Source organism: Zosterops lateralis (assembly GCF_965231275.1).
Source record: "Zosterops lateralis genome assembly, chromosome: 10".
Lineage (NCBI taxonomy): Eukaryota > Metazoa > Chordata > Aves > Passeriformes > Zosteropidae > Zosterops > Zosterops lateralis.
In genome coordinates, this window is record NC_139770.1 from 12,647,948 (window position 1) to 12,666,253 (window position 18,306).

The 18,306-nt window shown below is 43.5% G+C and overlaps 1 protein-coding gene and 1 long non-coding RNA gene across 4 annotated transcripts; one reads left to right on the forward strand and one right to left on the reverse strand.

The window, feature by feature from the left end:
- Positions 1-2,034: 2,034 nt before the first annotated feature.
- LOC310913173 lies at positions 2,035-4,967 on the forward strand. Its single transcript, XR_014590772.1, has 2 exons — positions 2,035-3,400; positions 3,431-4,967. It is a non-coding gene; the product is annotated as an uncharacterized lncRNA (long non-coding RNA).
- PPP1R2 (protein phosphatase 1 regulatory inhibitor subunit 2) lies at positions 3,972-16,789 on the reverse strand. 3 transcript variants are annotated; one of them, XM_083868338.1, is made up of 7 exons: positions 16,624-16,789; positions 11,925-12,032; positions 11,437-11,514; positions 11,029-11,129; positions 9,693-9,872; positions 6,741-6,791; positions 3,972-5,425 (listed from the first exon to the last, which is right to left on the reverse strand). In XM_083868338.1, exons 1-6 carry the CDS (start codon positions 16,767-16,769, stop codon positions 6,787-6,789), a joined length of 618 nt encoding a protein of 205 aa, XP_083724464.1. In that variant the 5' UTR covers positions 16,770-16,789; the 3' UTR covers positions 3,972-5,425; positions 6,741-6,786. The 3 variants fall into 3 exon arrangements, with proteins under 3 accessions (XP_083724464.1, XP_083724462.1, XP_083724463.1); XM_083868336.1 differs by lacking the exons at positions 3,972-5,425; positions 6,741-6,791 and adding an exon at positions 8,294-8,471; XM_083868337.1 differs by lacking the exons at positions 3,972-5,425; positions 6,741-6,791 and adding an exon at positions 8,737-9,113.
- Positions 16,790-18,306: the final 1,517 nt, after the last annotated feature.

The window sequence follows — 18,306 nt, forward strand, 5'->3', positions numbered from 1 at the left end:
CTCGGCAGACGCAGCCAACCGCCGGCACCGCGGCGTTTGCTCCGCCCCGGCGTGCTCAGAGTGACAAGTGGGCCCGCCAACGGGCAGGCGGCCGCCGGCCTCCCGCCAATCGGCAGCTCCATCGCCGCGGCTGCCCGGAGCACTGGGGGCACAGCGCGGCCCGCCCCGCGCTCGCTGCCGTGACGCTGCCGGGGCGGGGCGGGCCGTGTGGTGCCGGGCCCTGCTTAGCCGGCTGTCGGTACCTGCGTGACTTGTTTAAGTTACAGCTTCATTAAACGGGGGGATCTCTCCCTCGGGGGCGACACACGCGCGGGAATGCCCGGCCGGGCTCCGAGCAATTATACCTGGTCGGAGCGGCCCGCGTCCCTCAGCCCTGGCCCCGCCCGTCCGCCCCCCGAGCCGCGCAGCGCCCACAGGGCCGGGGCGGCAGGACGGGCTGACGGGGACACCAGGGGACACACGGGGCTCAGACGGGCTCACGGGGACACAGACGCTCCCGCGGGCAGCCGGTGTCCCTGCTGAGGGTGCCACCGGCGGGAAGAAATCTCCAGCTCCGGGTGCTCACCAGTGTGACTCACATACAAATAGAGGAAATAACTCGTGGGGGAGACTCAAAGGAGTCTTTGAAGGAAAAACGCAAACCGCAGGTTTTCGTGTCAAGGACAATCAAGTGTGCGTGCTTGGGGTTCCTACCGAACCGTTGTCCGAGAATAGTGTTTGAACTAGAGCGGATCTTACTGTGGAGTGAATCAGAGTGAACAGGACTGTGTTGCAGTCTCCAGTTTGCAGTGAAGGACAGCAGAATATTGTAGATTTCTGATCATTTAACTGAATACAGAAAAAGGTCTTTAACCAGTTAGGTGCTATTTACTGTTCCCAGATGTAAAGCTGACAGCCAGGAGCAGCAGCCATCCCCGCTCCTCAAAAGCTGCGACAGAGGAGTACAAGTTGCACTCCCAGTTAAACTTGTCAAACTTGTCAAAGATGAAGCAGTCCCACGTCACAGGCTCCATCCCGCAGTCACAGGGATGCCGTGCTGGGAAGCTGACACGAGTAGATGATGTTCACTGTTGTCTCCTCCCGGGGAGCTGCCGTACCTCCTTCCAGCGAGCCCACTCACCCCCTGCAGCTTTCACACCCTCCCTCACCCCAGCATCTGCACCAAGTTTCAGCTCTTACCTCTTTCGTTTTTTCATATTCTTCCCATTCTCTCTCCCCCACTTCCTTTCAGTGTTAAAGGAGAAACAGCCAGCATGGAAGGAGGGGAACATGTAACTTCTTTCCAAGAAGCTGAATGCCTGCTCTACCCGTATTGTCCCTCCCTCAGTTAAGGTGTCTTTGCACAGAAGCAGATGGACACTTTTTGGTTCAGTCAGTTGTGGTTTAGGGTGTCAGGTTTTTTCCTAAGACTGGTGAAATGTCAGAACTAACTACAAGTTACACAGATGTAACAACTGTGTATTTTTGTGAACTGTCCTTCACTAAAAATAACCAAACTACCACTATTTTGATTAGGGATTCAAGTCACACCCACTCAGGAAAAGCAGCATGTTAATATTTGTATCACTGAGGCTGCATTTATGTTGTGAAATCCACTTTTCAGCTCAAGTATACAACTGAAAAGAGCCTAGCTCTGTTTTGAGGAAGAGTTTTACTTCCTAAGGAGGAGCTGATGTTAGTCATTTTCCATGACTCCATGCTAGTGAGTGATGAGTTAGTGTTGACCATGAAGAGACAGACCAGTTATGCTTAAATCCTACACACATGAAGAACAAAACCCTGAAAAATGCAACCTTTTCTGTGGTACTGCTATTTTAAGTTCATGACTCAGGTTACCCAATCTACCCTCAGGTCTAGGCAAGCCAGCATATCTGATGTGTGAACAAACCAATTTACAGCAAAGTTATAATAAATGAGAATCATGAGGAAATTACAATATTTGTTTAAGAATTTATCTAGGAACACACCTGCAAATTTTAGCTGTCAGTTTCTTCTAAAGAGCTCCAAGAAGCCAAACATTGGATTAGTATTAGTGCCATAAGGCAGCAATGAAAACAATGGTTTTATTTATGTTGTGACACTTAACACTGGTTTCAAACAGAATAATTACATTTGTGAGGTGGCATCATAATACCACAAAAGAGCATGTTACAGAAACAAAGAGTTCTGGTAAGATGTACAAGTTTCACATGAGAGAGTGAGCTGTGGAAAAAGTATCTGCAGTTTCCATGAATTGTGTACAAGTTGGTGGGAAAGAAACTAAGGACAGCAAAAAATATCTATACACGAGTTAAGGCTCTTATTTGCAAGTAATCTTCCTATTGGAAGCATATTGAAAATGCTTTCTCTAAACAGGATGCAGCTTGAGGACTTAAACCTGTGCAAGAAGATTCACAATTACAGTGCTGTGGAGCTCACTGTCCACATAAGTAAGGGCTGTGTTTCCTCTTTCCACCACTCTATTGTACACCAGTCTTTACCATATGCACCTAAAGATTAAGATGTACATGCAAGCTAAGTCCCCATCAAATGTAAAAAGAGAAAAGGCATTTCTTCTTTTGTCCCCATTCCGCAGGGAACTCTAACTGATATTTCTCAAGCAGAGGGAAATCAGACATTTCTTTGTAAAAAAAAGCTATATGGAGTTTCTGGAGCTACTGCAAAGTAAAACTTGCCCATTTTAGCTTTTAAAATGCATCAAGGTGTAAGCAGAGAAAACCAAGTAAACCATCCTTTCAATCAGAAGCAGTGGCAGGGACATCAGGTTGCACTTCTGCTGAGGAAGACAAAGAAGCACTGTGAACAGAATTTTTGTGAGCAGAATGCAGAAAACAAAGTCTTAAAAAAACCCCAAACTAAATCAAGTTTCAAAATAGCATCAAACTTGGAATTTAGGTGCTTGGTGGCACAGAAAAGGGAGATCACCCAAGCAGCTCAAAATCACCCGAGAGATTGAAGGGACCTACTATACACTATGCAGTTCATTTAAAACCATCTTCATGCATTTCTCTACCTCCCTCAAAGCTACATACTCATTTTATTTAGGATTTTGGAAGCCATTACAGGAAAGGTCTTTATTGGGAATTAGCAAAGTTTGTCTGTGAAACAAAATACTTTCTAGACCTTGCAAGGTACAAAGAAGCCCTGCTAAGCACCAAAGGGCCTTGGAGAGAACAAAGTGGGGGGTTAAAGAGGGCAGGAGATCAGCTCAGGTAAGAGCTGCTTCTGCTGGATTTGACCTTAATTGCAGGTACAAAGTACCCGTGGGTACTTGGCACAAAGTACAAGTGATATGTAGCACAGCCTCACAGAGCACACTGGTGTTAGTGCACACACATCTCTGCTCAGTCTGACGGGACACGGCCTTGCCAAGCCCCGCCGTGCTCCCAGCAGGATGTCAGTGCCCAGCTGGGGCAGGCCAGGCCAGCAGCTGCTCAGTCTGAAATACAGCCCAGTGCTCACAGGCAACACTCTGAACACTGCAAGCTGGTATATAAAGGGTACAAAGACAAAGTTTTAAAATCCTACTCTTGGGAGCCAAATTAAAAGCTACAGTAAGTGACCTGATGAGTAAGAAGTATCTAGATGCTTACCCTTTGCTCCTGTTTACTCTATGCAAGTGACCACATTTGATACAAGAAGAAATAGCATTCTGCATGTTGGAAAATTAGCATCACCACAGTGACCAGAATCAAGAGTTCAACTCTTTCTTGTGAAAAGACCCTAATCTTGATTAAGAACCTTAGAAGATTAACTAACCCCAAACTGACTACCCTGTTACCTACTAAGGAGAGGAGACAGTTGGGAAAGGCACACTACAAAACCCAGTTAGCACAACTCACAGGTATCTTTGGCAATGCATCCAGTCTGATGGATCATTCCTGTAAAAATCTTTCCAAGGACAGCATCTTATTGACTTATTCACTCAATTTCTCTAGGACTCCAGGAAAGCTCACACTTGAGAATGCATGTAACTGTAAAATATCTTTCATTCCTTTATTCAAACTTCACATATACAGTGGAGAAAAAGACATTTTAAAATAGATCCATATAATATATGGATTTTTGCAACATATCAAATTCAGATCAAAATTAAGATATACACTGTATTTCATAACCAAGCTAAAGCTTAAGTGTACTTCGTTTGTGTAATAAAACTCAGGAACTACTCTGAATACTGGAACATTCACCAGTCAAATTCCACCCAGTGGGAAGTTTTTACAGCAATTTGGAGGTGCAGAATCCCTCTTTACAGCTATACAATCACACTGTAAACAAGTATTTGAATTAGGCAGTTTCCCTTCTAGCTTCCAAAAAGCCTTCATTTTACAAAAGCATTTGTTGTAAGTTGCAATGGACACAGGAGGATTTAAACCAGTGCTTTTCAGTATGGAAGTTGCCAACCTCAAATGAGTAGATCCACAGCAGTTATCTTTTATAAAGAACAGCCAGAGCCTAAGCTCAGCACATCTTCAGTCCTGATGTATATTTCCTCGTGGCTGGGTGTTTTTCCTCAGGTGTTAACAGCACAAACACTGTTCATGCAACTGGAAAGAACCAAACGTTTGAAACAAGAGCCAGAAGAGTAACAGTGGATGTGATTTTAAGAGAAAAGTTGAAGGAAACTTGCACGTTCTCACAATAAGCCAGAGAGAGCTCCACAAAACAACCAGTCCTGATGGAAGAGGTTATGACAGTTAAATGCAAAGTTCAAGTTAGCCGTTTCCAGTCTAAAAACACTCCCTCCACCAGATGTTAGTACTGCTTTAGTCAGAAACTAACAACCCATTCCAAACACAGCTCCTAAGAAATAACACAGCTCTTGTTCTAAAGACTGGGAAAGTGCAGGTAAAAACATACTGAAATCTAGATTAACAGGTCAACACTTTACAGAAAAAAAAAAAAAAAAGCTGTAGGACTTGAATAATCCCTTTTTAAACTTCTTAACACATCTGATAAATAACTTACATGTCAATCTGATATATGCTGTACCGTTTGGCTCTTGAATCCCAAAACTTTCCATATGAGACACCACATCTAGAACACTCTCAAATAAATAGTGAAAAACCAAAAGATAGTGAGTGTTTCAAAGCAAGATTAACAGTACATCACGCAAGATAATCAGCACTATACATACAGGGAATGCCATTCTGGTTGAACAAATTATGAAGCAGTATTCTTCATGAAATACTAGGCACAAGAATAAATCAATTAGACAGTGTTTTCTGCCTAATGGACAACTCTAAAATTAACATTCTTGGCAATACAACATTGTAACTGATATGCTTCTTAACATTTAAGAGCCTTAATTGCAAAAATCATGAAGCGATGTTTATATTTGTGTCTTTGACAAGCAGTTACAGTTCTGGACAGATTTCTTCTATGCTGTGTGCTCTACTTTCCAGCTGGTCACGAGTAACATGTGCTGCGTAAGAAAGATTACAAAAAGATAATTCTTCACACCCATTGAATATTTTCACAATGCACACAAATATCCTCCTGAAATCATCTCTGCTTTTCCAAAGATCATGTCTGCCAACCCATCTTAGCAATGTATAAGATTTTAGTTGGAATGCAGAAACTTCTAAAACCCTTTTTTGACCCTCCTGCTCTAAAGAGATGGCCAATACCACTGTTCAGCACACCAAGCACTGAGTGCTCACCCCACCCCAGAATTGGGAGGATTTAACTCAGATGTTTAGAACTAAAACATGAAGTTCCTGAAACACTAGCAAACATAGTACTTCCTGGGTCAAATGGTCAAATTTCAGTTCCAGACGAGATACTCGAAATAAAAAAACCCCAAATTTATAAATGAATGAGCACAGTCAGTTGTGTTTTCAGGAAGTTGTTAACTCATGCTTTTGAGCAAAAGCACTGCAGTAAATCAGAGGAAACTTCTCCTCAGTGCTGATCAAAGAATACCTCATCAAAATGATAATAATCCTTTTAATAGGCCAGTTAGGCTTGGGCATGAGTCAGATTTGGTACCATACAGTTTAACAAGCAAACAGCACAGCTAACCGGCAGAACTGATTGCTGTGTGCTTCCAGCCTTCTCACTTAATTTATCTTTAGGGTGATGCTTGCCCTGGTTAAGGAAACACAACATATTCTGTGTCTACCAAAGGCCAAAGGGCACACCCAGTCAGTGACAGCTCAGCTGCTGGGTGCCATCTGAGCAGGGTTAGCAGAGCAATGCAGCTAAATGAACCAGAGAAAGAGAACAATAGCCTTACTGCTTGTCAATTGAACTGCTATAGACAACACCCTCTGGCTGATACTGTTGTGTAGCAGAAGACAGGTCTGCACTAAAATCATCACACTTAAATTTACCTACATCAGGAATATTTCTTTCAGTGATTTCAAAGAGAATTTTTAAAGGGAAGGTTTTTATGGAGAGAAACAAAGGTCACTTCTGCTGGCAAAGTCAATTTATGTTATTCATGGAGTCATAAATAGCAAGTAGCCAGAGAAGGTGAAATGCTGAAGCAAGCAAATGTAAAGCCATAAAATGGCCTGGGTTGGAAGGACCCTTATAGGACACCCAGCTCCAACTGCCCTGCCATATGCAGTCTATTACAACTTCTACTTTCTCCTCCACAAAAGAGCTTGGCTGCCAGAATCCATGTGCATGGGATAAGGCATGGCTACTCGAGGCAAGAAAAGAATGATCCATCCATTTAAAACACTTGGTAGCCACAATGAAGACAGGAGCAAAAATATACAAAGAGTTCTCACCATCACTGACTGGACTGGCCATCTTCATTTCAATCAGCAAGAAATCTCAGTCTGTAACCAAGAAGTGCAACTTGTATTAGTGGACCTGGTGGTATCTGACAGGAGCCTGCTTAAACCTGCCCTAAGTCTTTGGCTCCTTCTTTGAAAGCAGAGTGTAGAGATTAGAAGTGAACTGTTAGTTTTACTCAAATAAAAACCAGACAGAATTAGAGGGTAGAAAGAAACATCGGGTAAGAGAAGCACAGAATCCTTAAGGGATCTTCACAGATAGAAAAAATTCCAGGTGAGAAGAGATTCTCAAATTGCCTGAAAAACAACCAAGGAGCCAGTGGACCCCAGAGTCACAACAAACCACTAAAAAGTACCTCTTACGTCACATCACCTGCAACAATCATCAGTATTACAGAAGTCATGTTATTCCATTGGAATAAAAGGAATTGCATGGCAGCTCTCACTCACATAGACTGACTGGCATAATAATGACTGAGTGGCAGCCACATCACCTCATGATCTCCACAACTTCCCAAGAAGTCAAATAGAAGAATTTATAAAAATATAGCTACAATACAACCTGCACAAAACCCAGGACATTTTCTTTGAAGTTAAAAGCAAGCATCAGGACTGTTAGTCAGTTTAACAGGGTGAAGCCAAAACAAGCCATTGCAAAAATCAACTTCTGTATCACCCAGTACAAGAGTAAGGAAACCCTTCTTTTTCTGCTCTAGAAAAAAGCACTTTAAAATACAATTTCACGTCAAAGAGCTCTTTGAAAGTTATCCAGGTGAATAATCCTTCCATAGACTGTTCTCAGGAACATGAATATTAATAGGATTTTGATTTCCTTCCACAAAGGAAGCAGCCTAATTTTTAAATAGTCAAGTGCTTAATGTAACCAAAAGCACAGCATGACCAAGAGCACCATGACCAAAAGCCCCAAGTAGCAAGTGTTAAAGCCATCTATTTGAGAAACCTTCTGTAGCTCTAATTAACACTTACGAATAAGGAGATTCTTCTGTGCCCTCAGAATACAGATGAGAGAGCAATAAATAATCTCAAAAAAGTTATTTCAGTAAAACTTTGACATTAACACAGCTCTGTGCTGAACAGTTCTCATCTCAATATAGAAATTTCATAAAATGTGGGCAGTGGCAGAAGACTGATTTATTAACAGTTTTGTTCATATCCCGTCATCCTTTGCCCAACCCTGTCTCATAATCCATCTGAGGACATTCAATTCACCAGCTGCTACAAAAGTGAGACTAGTGCTTAACCTCAGAAGAACTGATCAAGGACAGGGATTAAAGGCTGTGATAGCTGATACAGAGATTAGGAGATAACAAAACATGAAGGTTTAAGCAGAATGATAGAAAAGTGAAGAATTGAGAACTACATCAGGTTAATGGAAAGTATTTCTATATGCTATGGTGTGGAGGTGAACCAGTTAGTTAATGGTTTGCTACACTGGCAGACAGTTACATTTACGGATTCTATTAAGCCATGAGCAGTCTAAAATTGATAATTACCAGTTGTGGCTCTGAAGCTGGTTATGAGGAAGGTGGAATGGACTTCAACAATAGAGATGGAAAAATGCTGCAAAGGTCTGCCTTCTTTCCACTGGCGAATGCAGCTGGGGAGCGGAGGTGCCTCTGTTTTACAGCAGAGTGCAGAGGGATGGCAGCTTCAGGCCATGCGGAAGGCTCATACGGCTGGCTACTGCAGCCCTCCTTTCCCCTGGAGAGTGAAGTTCTAGTAAATAGCCATTATAGGGCCTGTGTTCAGTTACTGGATAAAGCCAGTCCAGTAATGGGTCTCAAGACACATACCAAATGACCCTTTCAGAACAATTGTGAAGGAATTAGTCCTCCTGTAGTAAATAACAGGATGAAAAGGTGCAATCCACGGAACTTAAAACACGCAACTTTGCAAATCACCTTTTTATTGCGTGCTATTTAAATGAATTTTAGAAGAGTTCCTAGTTCACATGGTTGTGAAAAGCAGATGTGAACCAAGTTAAACCCATGCAGCATCTTCCCAAGTCTGCAGACCGTGCTAATATCTCGCAGCTTTGCCAACCACAGATGAATGAGGCTTACAGACTTCACTGCCACCAGTCTCACAAGCAACAGATGTGTGGTTTTTTTAATGTCAAAAATTTATTCAAAGTGCTGTTACATAAAGAGGTGGGGAGTGAACTGTAATTATTCACCAGAATACCACCACAAAAGTCTAAGACTTTTCACCCAGAGAGAAGTTTAAAGATGAAAGAGAAGGTGTCAGCCTCTATAGTTTTAGGAGTTTCCTATGAAGACAGCCCTGAAACAGGTTCCAGCAAAACAGCTCCCACTTAAACATCCCAGACCTTCTTCCCAGTAGCTGTACAAAAAACAAAGTTGAGACTTATCCCATACTACAGCAATGAACATTTCTGCTCAAGGACAAGTCTGTATTGAAGGCCTAACAGCAGTTTTACGTTACAGTGTTCTTCCTCAGGAAGATAAATACAGTCCTCTCAACAGGGAGGAAACATTGATAATAATTTCCCATTGCTGGCTACAGGATAGACTGGAAGCAGAACAGGAAATGACCCACAACAAAAAGCCAGGCTCTCCCATCTGGCCATTAAACTGTTCAGTACAAGACAGCTCCTCCTTTAAAAAGGGTGCTGGCAATGTCACTACCCAAAGTCAGCCAGGTTGGGGAAGCGGTAAGAAGCAGAGGTGTTTGTTTTTCTGTTATGCCATGACAAAAAGCCTACATGCTGTTTATCAACACTGACAGTTTTTGTTCTATACTACAAATCTACCTATCAAGACAGAGTGCAATGTTACTCATTGAGTGTTACATACATACTGTACTCCTTGTAGTCATTCTCACACTTGAGTATATTCATTTCCCAACAGCTCAAAGGGCCACCAGTACTTACAGGTGCTTTTTAATTAATCAGTAGCTCACCGTGTTCAGTAACTTCTGTACTCATTGTTTCTACATCTGCAGCATCACGCATCTCTTCATCCTCTTCATCTTCCTCTTCTTCACCATGTAATTCTTTTGCAATGAGCTGCCTTGCCAGTTTGATGTTTCTTCCTTCATTGTAGTGCATTTTTCTCTTCATTTCAAACTGTTTCTTCTTCTCTGTGGACAAATAAATGGAAATAATTGTTCCTTCCCTTAAAAAAATCAACCTATCTTCTTCAAAGAAGAGCTCATTGACTAAAAATTATTGTCTTCAAGCAGTGGAGTGTTCTTTTAAAATGAGTCTGACTTACAAAAAGGATAGTAATTGATGTACTGGAATCTCAGAAGCACTTTTATAAGAACCTGTTTGCAACCAAGAGCAAGTCTGAACCATGAGAAGCATCTGGTAAAAGTACACAAAACTCCCAAGTTTCACAAGCCTTGTTTCTAAGTAAACTCAAGGACAAACTGAGACATACTGCTGGGACAGAAGATGAACTTTTGCAGATGTGTGGCTTGACTCCTGGCTAGCCACCAAAGGTCAGTTATGAGAGATATATTTACCACATGTAGAAGAAAATATTTTCCACTTTCCCCATGGCCTGAAGCCAACTCTGCTCCATATATCAAACATTAGCATATGCAGCAGTGATGTGTTATAATTAAAGTAAAATTTGCTTACTGCCAGCCCCAATGCTTTGTTCTTTTCCTTCCTTTAGTATAGCAGCATTTCATGCTTAAAGTTAAGGCCAGGAAATTCAAGAAGCAGCAGCTAGATAATACAGGCCTGAAACCTTAGAAGTATTGTTGCTTGACTGTTCCCTCAAAACGTTCTAGTCCAAGTTAACATGAAACAACATCTCTGTTAAAAATGCTATTTGCTTTGGAATAACTGCAGACTTCCTATTGTACCCATCTACCAGTTGCTTTGAGAACAACAGAAATACCATCTGTTTGCAAGCAATTAGCAGCATTTTATTTGTAGTGGTACCCATTGAATTAAGTCTACCTGAAGTATGTTCAGATTAAAAACTATTCCTTCAGCCCCAAACCAGAACTTCTTATTTGAGGTGTCTTAGCAGGAATTCCTGCACCTTAAGCTTGTATGCAGGGAGGCAGCCAGCAACAGCAACTTCCTGTTTATATGTAGATCCCAAAACCAAACATTCCTGATTAGAAACAAGCAGCATATTTGTTCAAACATTATTTATCTCTATTTTCAAATCACAACATCTTTCTGATAGTACTTCTTCAAAAACATTTTTTACGGAAAACCTGAAACTATTTGTAAGAAAAGAGTCTAAACAAAAGACAGAAAACAACTTATGCCTACCCCGTTCTTCAGGTGTTAATTCTTCATCCTCGTCCTCCTCACTGCTTTCTTCTTGCCTTGCTACAATCTTGGGCCCTCTGCCTTCAGCTGCAGCTGCCAGTCTACATAAATCATGCAATACAAAATGCTGAAACAGCAAGTTTTTCACTATTTAAAATACATGACATTTCAGAACACTCATGCAAACACCTTTGTTCATTATTTTTGCTATATTTATATGCAGTAACAACCTGTAAGAGGTTTAAATTACCAGTAGCACTATCAAACACTGAAAACCACTTAATTTGACAACAGCAAAAATGCAGCTTCTAGGGAAACCAGCAACAACTTTCCATAAAGAAAATCTACCCCAGGAAAGAGCAGACTATCTTCACATTTAGTCAGCGGTTTTTTTTTTATAATACTTACTTTTTACTCAGCACATCTGCTCTTAAGGGCTCATATTCTGAATCACTCACTGCATCCTCATCATCTTCTCCTACCATGCTTGGAGGGCAAAAAAAAAAGTAGCCTTTTTAGTAATATGCTCGAGTTTGTCATTTGCTCAAGAAGACAGTCAAAATCTTACAACACTCAATTAAAAGACTCCTTTAATGCTTTAAAAGCTTTCCAAATCAACTTTAAATATTGATGTGACAACAATATCTTCTAGTACTGAAAAAATCGATAGAAGTCAGACTTATTTATTCCATTCAAAGCCTAAAGTCTGCTAGAACAAACCTTCTAAACTTTGTCCTTGCAGACTGTTTTCCTTATTTAGAAGCTATCTATATCTGAGTATGCTGGATACACCCAGCAGGCCTGCACAGTAATACTACATCACCCACAAAGTAAATTTTGCTCTAAACCCACGATTCCACCTGGCAGCACACCAGACAACACTTTAGCGAGCGTACCTGTGGTAAGGAGTACTTGGCTCATCAATTTTCATCAAACCATAATCTTTGCCTGGAGGGTGGTACGTGGCTATGATGTTCATTTCATCCCACTTCTGGGATTTTTTGCTGAAATAAGAAAAGAAAATTAAATTTTCTTATATTCTAAAACAATTAGTTCTGCTTTACCAGAGAAGAAATTTTTAAAACATCATCTGATCTCTACTACGTACTAAGCACAAAAAATATTGTTATTACACACAGATATGTTCAAAGTATGACTATTGAATACTGGTCAATACATATTTAAGTCATAAAAAGTTATCAGTGCAACTTAATTTCCCTAACAAGTGATAATAGCTAGACAAAATCAATGATCTATAAACATATTCATATAATTCAGAGACTCCTGGTCTTGTTCAATGACTATCTTGGGAACGGTTTGATTTTACAGTAACTTGCAAAAAGAGAATTCTTCCCCTTATAGCAACACACAAGACTTCAACACAACCCAACACCTTTCAGTTCACCTCTGCTGAGGGAGCTGGAATGATTATTAGCAAAACTGTTACATAAACATTAGCAACCAACAAATCCCCTCCTGCAGTGAAATAAGTAGCACAGAACGAGCTGGTTATTAATACTGCCTTTGTCATTGTAAATTGGAATCATAAGCCAAGTGATTCACTGCTATAATTACACCGAGGGAGTTTCACATTTTATACAGACAGGCACCAGTGATGCTAAATTATCTAGAATTTTCTTAGTCAACCAGAAAATGTACCTTTTTATGTATATTTGAAGAAAATAAAGCTCACCCACACTGACTGCTCACTGACAAAATATATAAGTGACAAGAAAAGCAATTGCCTTGTGGCCAGAGAAAGAGCCATCTCTCCATGGATCTAAAAGCCACAAAAGAATGTTTAATCAACACAAACCACCATGTTCCATGTTCCTCTAAAAAGGTTATTGCGAATTTCATTTAAAGTGGTCTTTCCCTTAGATTAAGTCAAAAATTTTAATTTCAGAATAATACAAAATTTCCACAAATTAATATATTCTTGTTGTAAATTATTAGTTAAGGAAGCAAACATTACAGGACTTTGTGGGTTTTAGGGGGGTTTTGTTTGGTTTGGTGTGGTGGTTGTTTGGGTTTTGGCGGGTGGGAAGGAGCAGTTGGCTGGAAGACTTCCACTTAACTGCTCTTGTTTAATACAGACCACTCCAGTAACACATCTGAAAGATATATTCAACCTCAATCATACAAGGGCTCTTGAGCAGAATAATATCTGTAAAAGAAACTTAATAAAGCAAAATCCCAAGCACAAACAACATTCTATTTACAGGATCACTGCATAATACAATGTAGGAGAAAAAAAACTAAGGAGAAAAAAATAGATGTGGGGGTTGATGCTGAATCCTACATGCCACAGGCTTACACTCCAGAAATTAATACAAATTGAATGATCTTAATCCCCTCAGCACACAGTAACCAGTGCCAAGGTCTCATGTTCGAGGCTTCAGGTCCATTTAATCATTTTGTGCAAACACAAGGGCTGCAGCATAAGCGGACAACACGTGAGTCAGGCCGCGGCTCTGGCGGGGCGGGGAGTCATGAGCTTTGTGATGACAAAGCAAGAGCTCCGGTCTAGGAACGCCATTCATTCAAAACTCGCTGGTTAGGAGTCGAAAAATCCCCAGTTTACCCAGTTTAACACAGCCTAAAGTTCATCCACGATCAACACAAGATGCTCACTGTGGTGCACAGTGAGGATTTTTATCAGCCAGGGTACTGAGCCAGTGGAACACAGGGTGCACAGCCCCTGTAAAGAGACAGAGCTCAGCTGACAAGGAAATACAACAGATGGGAGAGATTCCCATCACATGCTTTGTGTTCACTCGCCCAGAGCACATCAAGGTTTATAGCCCAGGCTCACAACTCCACCTCGTAATAATATTGGCAATCTTGGAACAATGCCTTTGGCACGCACTGTGCTGGAAATCAGACAGCCCACACTGAGCAACTCAGTGAGTCATAAATAAAAGACTGAAGGAGTTTTTAGTGGCTTTGTTTTTCACACTTATTTTTTTAAACTCAGATTCCAACACTAAAAGCCTTGGCTGTGGAACACCTCCCAAAGCACTACTTAAAGTTCACCTAGGGGGAAAAAAGGAGTCATTAGTGGCAAAGAGACAAACATGTCATTTCACCTCTGCTAAAAAGCCCCCACAGGAGAGTGACTAAGTGCTCTGAAAACCCACACCTCCCCTGCCTGTGTCTGATTTTACATGCTTAGGCATGCCTGCACAGCATAACACAACACTAATGACAGGGCTGAGGACCATCACAGGGAAATGCACCCTGAAACCCCTTCAGATACAGAAATAGGAAATCTAATCTTCCTTAGGAAAATGAAGTCTGAAAAAATCTCATAAGTGCTCATTTGTATTCTCTCACATCTTTAAAAATACACGACAACTTCATTTGACGCCACAGCAGGTGGTGTGGACAGGCAAGAAGTTTCAGCAGCAGAAAAAACCGAGGAACACGTCTCACACTTCACCTGCTCCTGCCATAGCAGACTCACCTCTTCCAACACAGCTGCCTGTGCACACACACACTTCCATAATTCCCTGTAAAATATCACATCCACTCACTCCACACACACACTTCCATAATTCCCTATAAAATATCACATCCACTTGCTCACAGGCTCTGACAGGGGTCTGAAGGCAAAAAATGCTGTACCCCAGTGGGCATGCCAAGAGCACATCTGCCATTAAACCACAATCTCAGCTCTTAGGATACAGCTCCAGTGGTGTCCCAATTTCCCAAACTTCCTTCTTGCATCCTATTTTCATTAAGGAAGTTTTCCATACAATATTACCATCCCTAACAGCAGCACAAGGTCAGTAATGATGCAAGTACATGAGAGGTCTGAACATTGTGCTTTAAAAGATGACAGCCGACACAACCAGCTCTTTCATCTACAGATATTTTTAAAGATCTACAGACCTGAATTTCAATATCAGAAATAAGCAGAAGAACCAAGAAAACAGATACCTGAATTTATTAACTAATCTTTAATCTCAAAGGAAAATCACAACTGTACTACTTATCATTCTTCTAAACACAAAATTTTTGTTTTCCTGAAATCAGAAATAACACTGATATATTGATACATGGCCAACCAAAAATAATACCTGCACAGAAACTACCTTTATATAACCTGTTCTGATCTTTCCAGGAAATTTTCTAATGCAGCCTGCCAGATTTGGCCAATATCTTTCAATTTGCAAGGCAATTTCAGAATTAATTGAACTGACTTTCCTGGCTCATGTTGGTAAACAGGAAATAGAAGCTAGACCCGAGCCCATAAACTGCTTCCCAAGAAATTACTGTGTGCAATAACCAACATACCATACACTCAACAGTTCCTACTCCATTTCCTATTTATTTTTCAAGATGGTATAAAAGAAACTGCAGAAAATTAAACATAGGCTACCAACAGCCAATTGTAATTTATGTTTGGTGTGGTACTAAACACATCAAGCTACAAAATATTAAAACTAAAGAAAAGAAAAAATCACATTCGTGTAACATATTGCTACTTACACTCACCTGTTCCAAAAACATCATCTCATTCATTCAGTTGAAATTTTTCTCTGGAAAACAGGAGCAGCTAACACAAGCAACACTGCAGCCCAAAAGCTCTTCTTACCTTGCTGACTTTAGACTATATTCATTACTTAACTAGGCAAAGATGAAAGGAATATTACAATAATAATAATAAAAAAACACCAGCATGACCATTTTATTTTATTGTTATTTCTCTCCTGGCAATACTGAATAAGGTGCCAAAAAAAGAAAACTGTCCAAGGCAGACTTGTAAACACTGAGTTCAGGTCAAACCTTGCTCATCATAACTTGATGGAGAATCAGAGCAAAGGCAGGCAGCACATGGTGGGAGCATCAGGGGAAGTGCAGGATTCTTACCCATCAAGGACAGGTGCTGACCAGCTAAAGGCCACTTCTGGCATATCTAGACTTACTCGACATGTTAGAATTAAACCGAGATTTTCATGTCATTCAAATCACAAACAACGCGGCTCTGCATATTCTCAAGTGTGATATTTTTACGGATGGATCCTGCCCAACCGAGAATTCATCTTGATGATGTTTCAGCCCAGGAGAGGTCCCCTCTCCAGGGACATGCTTCTGATTACAAGGAGTGATCTGCCTATGAGAAGGCAGAGAACAAATCAAGCGCACTTCCCAAACTGAACTATCCTCGCAGCATCGGTACAACCCTTTGTGAGCTGCCCCACTCAGCAGGTGACAGCCCCTCCTCGGCCGGGGCACGGCGACAGCTCCCTTTGGCCTCATGCGGGCAGCGCTCCCGCCTCCGCCCCGGGGCCCGGCCGGCGTCCCCCTGCTCCCAGAGGATCCCTCTGCCGGATCCCGGTGCCGGATCCCTCTGTGGGAATCCCGCTGTGGGATCCCCGGTGCCGGATCCCACCGCGAGCGGAGCCGAGCTCCAGGCACGGGGGGCACGGCTGGACCCCCCGCCCGCCCGCGCAGCACTCCCCGAGCACGGGGCACGGCGCTGGAGACGCCGCCCGGCCGCTCCCGCTCCGCGGGCCCCTGGCAGGAGCGGGACGGGCGGAGGGAGGCCCTGCGGGGACCCGCCGCCCACCGCCACCCCCGGGGCCTCACCCGTGCTCGTCCTCATCGCAGGCCTGGCTGGCCTGTCGCGCCCCCACGGCCGCTCCCGACGCCGCTTTGCTGCCGCTCTTCTTCAGGATGCCCTTGATGGGCCCCCGCCCCGACGCCGAGGGGTCCGGTGCCGAGGGCGCCTCCATGGCCGCGCCGCCCGCCCGGTTCCGCCGCCGCCGCCACCGCCCCGGCCGGGCCCGCCCCGCGCCCGCGCCGCCGCCTCAGCCCCGCGCCACCGCGCCCCCTGCCGGCCGGCGGACCGCAGCGCCCCGCCCCCGCTGCCCTGCGCATGCGTGACCGCCAGGAGGCGCTCTGCGCGCAGGGAGCGCGGGCACGGGCACGGATACAGGGATGGACATGGTCACGGACACAGGGATAGACAAGGACACACGGACACGGGGATAGACATGGACACAGGGATAGACATGGACACACGGACACGGGGATAGATGGACACACGGACACGGGGATAGATGGACACACAGACACAGGGATAGATGGACACACGGAACAGGGATAGACGGACACGGGGACACGGTGACGCAGGGGACACAGGCACAGAGATACGGTCACACAGACACGGGCACACATACACGGCGCACAGACACAGAATCACTGAATCAGTCAGGTTGAAGGGGTCACACTGCACAGGATTGTGTCCAGATTGTCCTTGAATATGTCCAGTGACAAACTTCACAGCCTCTCAGGACAATCTGTTCTAGTGCTCCATCACCTGCATAGTAAAGAAGTTCTTCCTCATGTTCAGGTGAAATTTCCTGTGCAACAGTTTTTTCCTATTACCTCTCATCCTAGTGGTTGGCACCACTAAGAAAAGCCTGGCTCCATCTTCTTGGCATCTCTCCTTCAGATCCATACACACTTTGGTGAGGACACGTGGACACAGAGGTCTGGTGTGCGCACAGGGCTGGTGCCCACCCACATGGGGCCTGCACACCAGGAGGTGTGTGCTGCCCTGAGGGTGTCTACACATCCACGGAGCTCTTGGGACTGTGTGGGCCTTGTGCCTGTTTGGCACTCCCACATGCACTCGAGGCTTTTGCATGTGCAGGGTGTCCCAGTTGTGTGCTGTTGCAGTGGGAACATCTGCTGGCACGTGGCAGGACAGGCTGCAGCTGTGCTCTGGTGTCCCTGAGCTCTCTGTGCTGCCATGCAGAGATGCCCCTGGCACAATGTGTTTGCCAGAGCAGCCCAGGTTTGTCATGGTCTCTGTGGCACAACAAAGGAGCCAATGTGGTCTCCAGAGGGCCCAGGCATCACAGGGATTTTTTCTGAGTGAAAATTCCCATTTCTTAGCTGCACCTGGAGATCCCAGTTCCCAGCCAGATCCAGAAGCAGTGCCTGCCCAGCCGATAGGGCTGCAGGTTCCCACCCCTAGGGCTCAGTGCCTGCACAGCCACTGTGCCATGGGCTTGCATCACACAGAATGAGGGCTACAGCTGCACCATCCATGTGAGAAGGAAAATAGGAACCCAATGAAGCACTGATGAAATGATTACACCCAGAATCTGACACACTTGGGAGCAATCATGCAGTTGTTTGTATCCTGGCATGTCCATCATCCTTATAGCCTGAAAAATTGGGTGGCGTGTTTAATTCTGTGTCACAGGAAGAGTGGCATTAGGATTTGAAAGTTGAAAGGGATAATGACTTAAACATGGCAGT

Bases quoted from the DNA above. Each gene is read 5' to 3' on its own strand.
- PPP1R2 (XM_083868336.1), bottom strand. From the start codon at position 16,769: ATGGAGGCGCCCTCGGCACCGGACCCCTCGGCGTCGGGGCGGGGGCCC. The intron at 11,515-11,924 runs GTACGCTCGCTA...TTGCCCTCCAAG, and splicing joins CCAAGTACTCCTTACCACAG to CATGGTAGGAGAAGATGATG. The intron at 11,130-11,436 runs GTAAGTATTATA...TGATTTATGTAG, and splicing joins GCAGATGTGCTGAGTAAAAA to ACTGGCAGCTGCAGCTGAAG.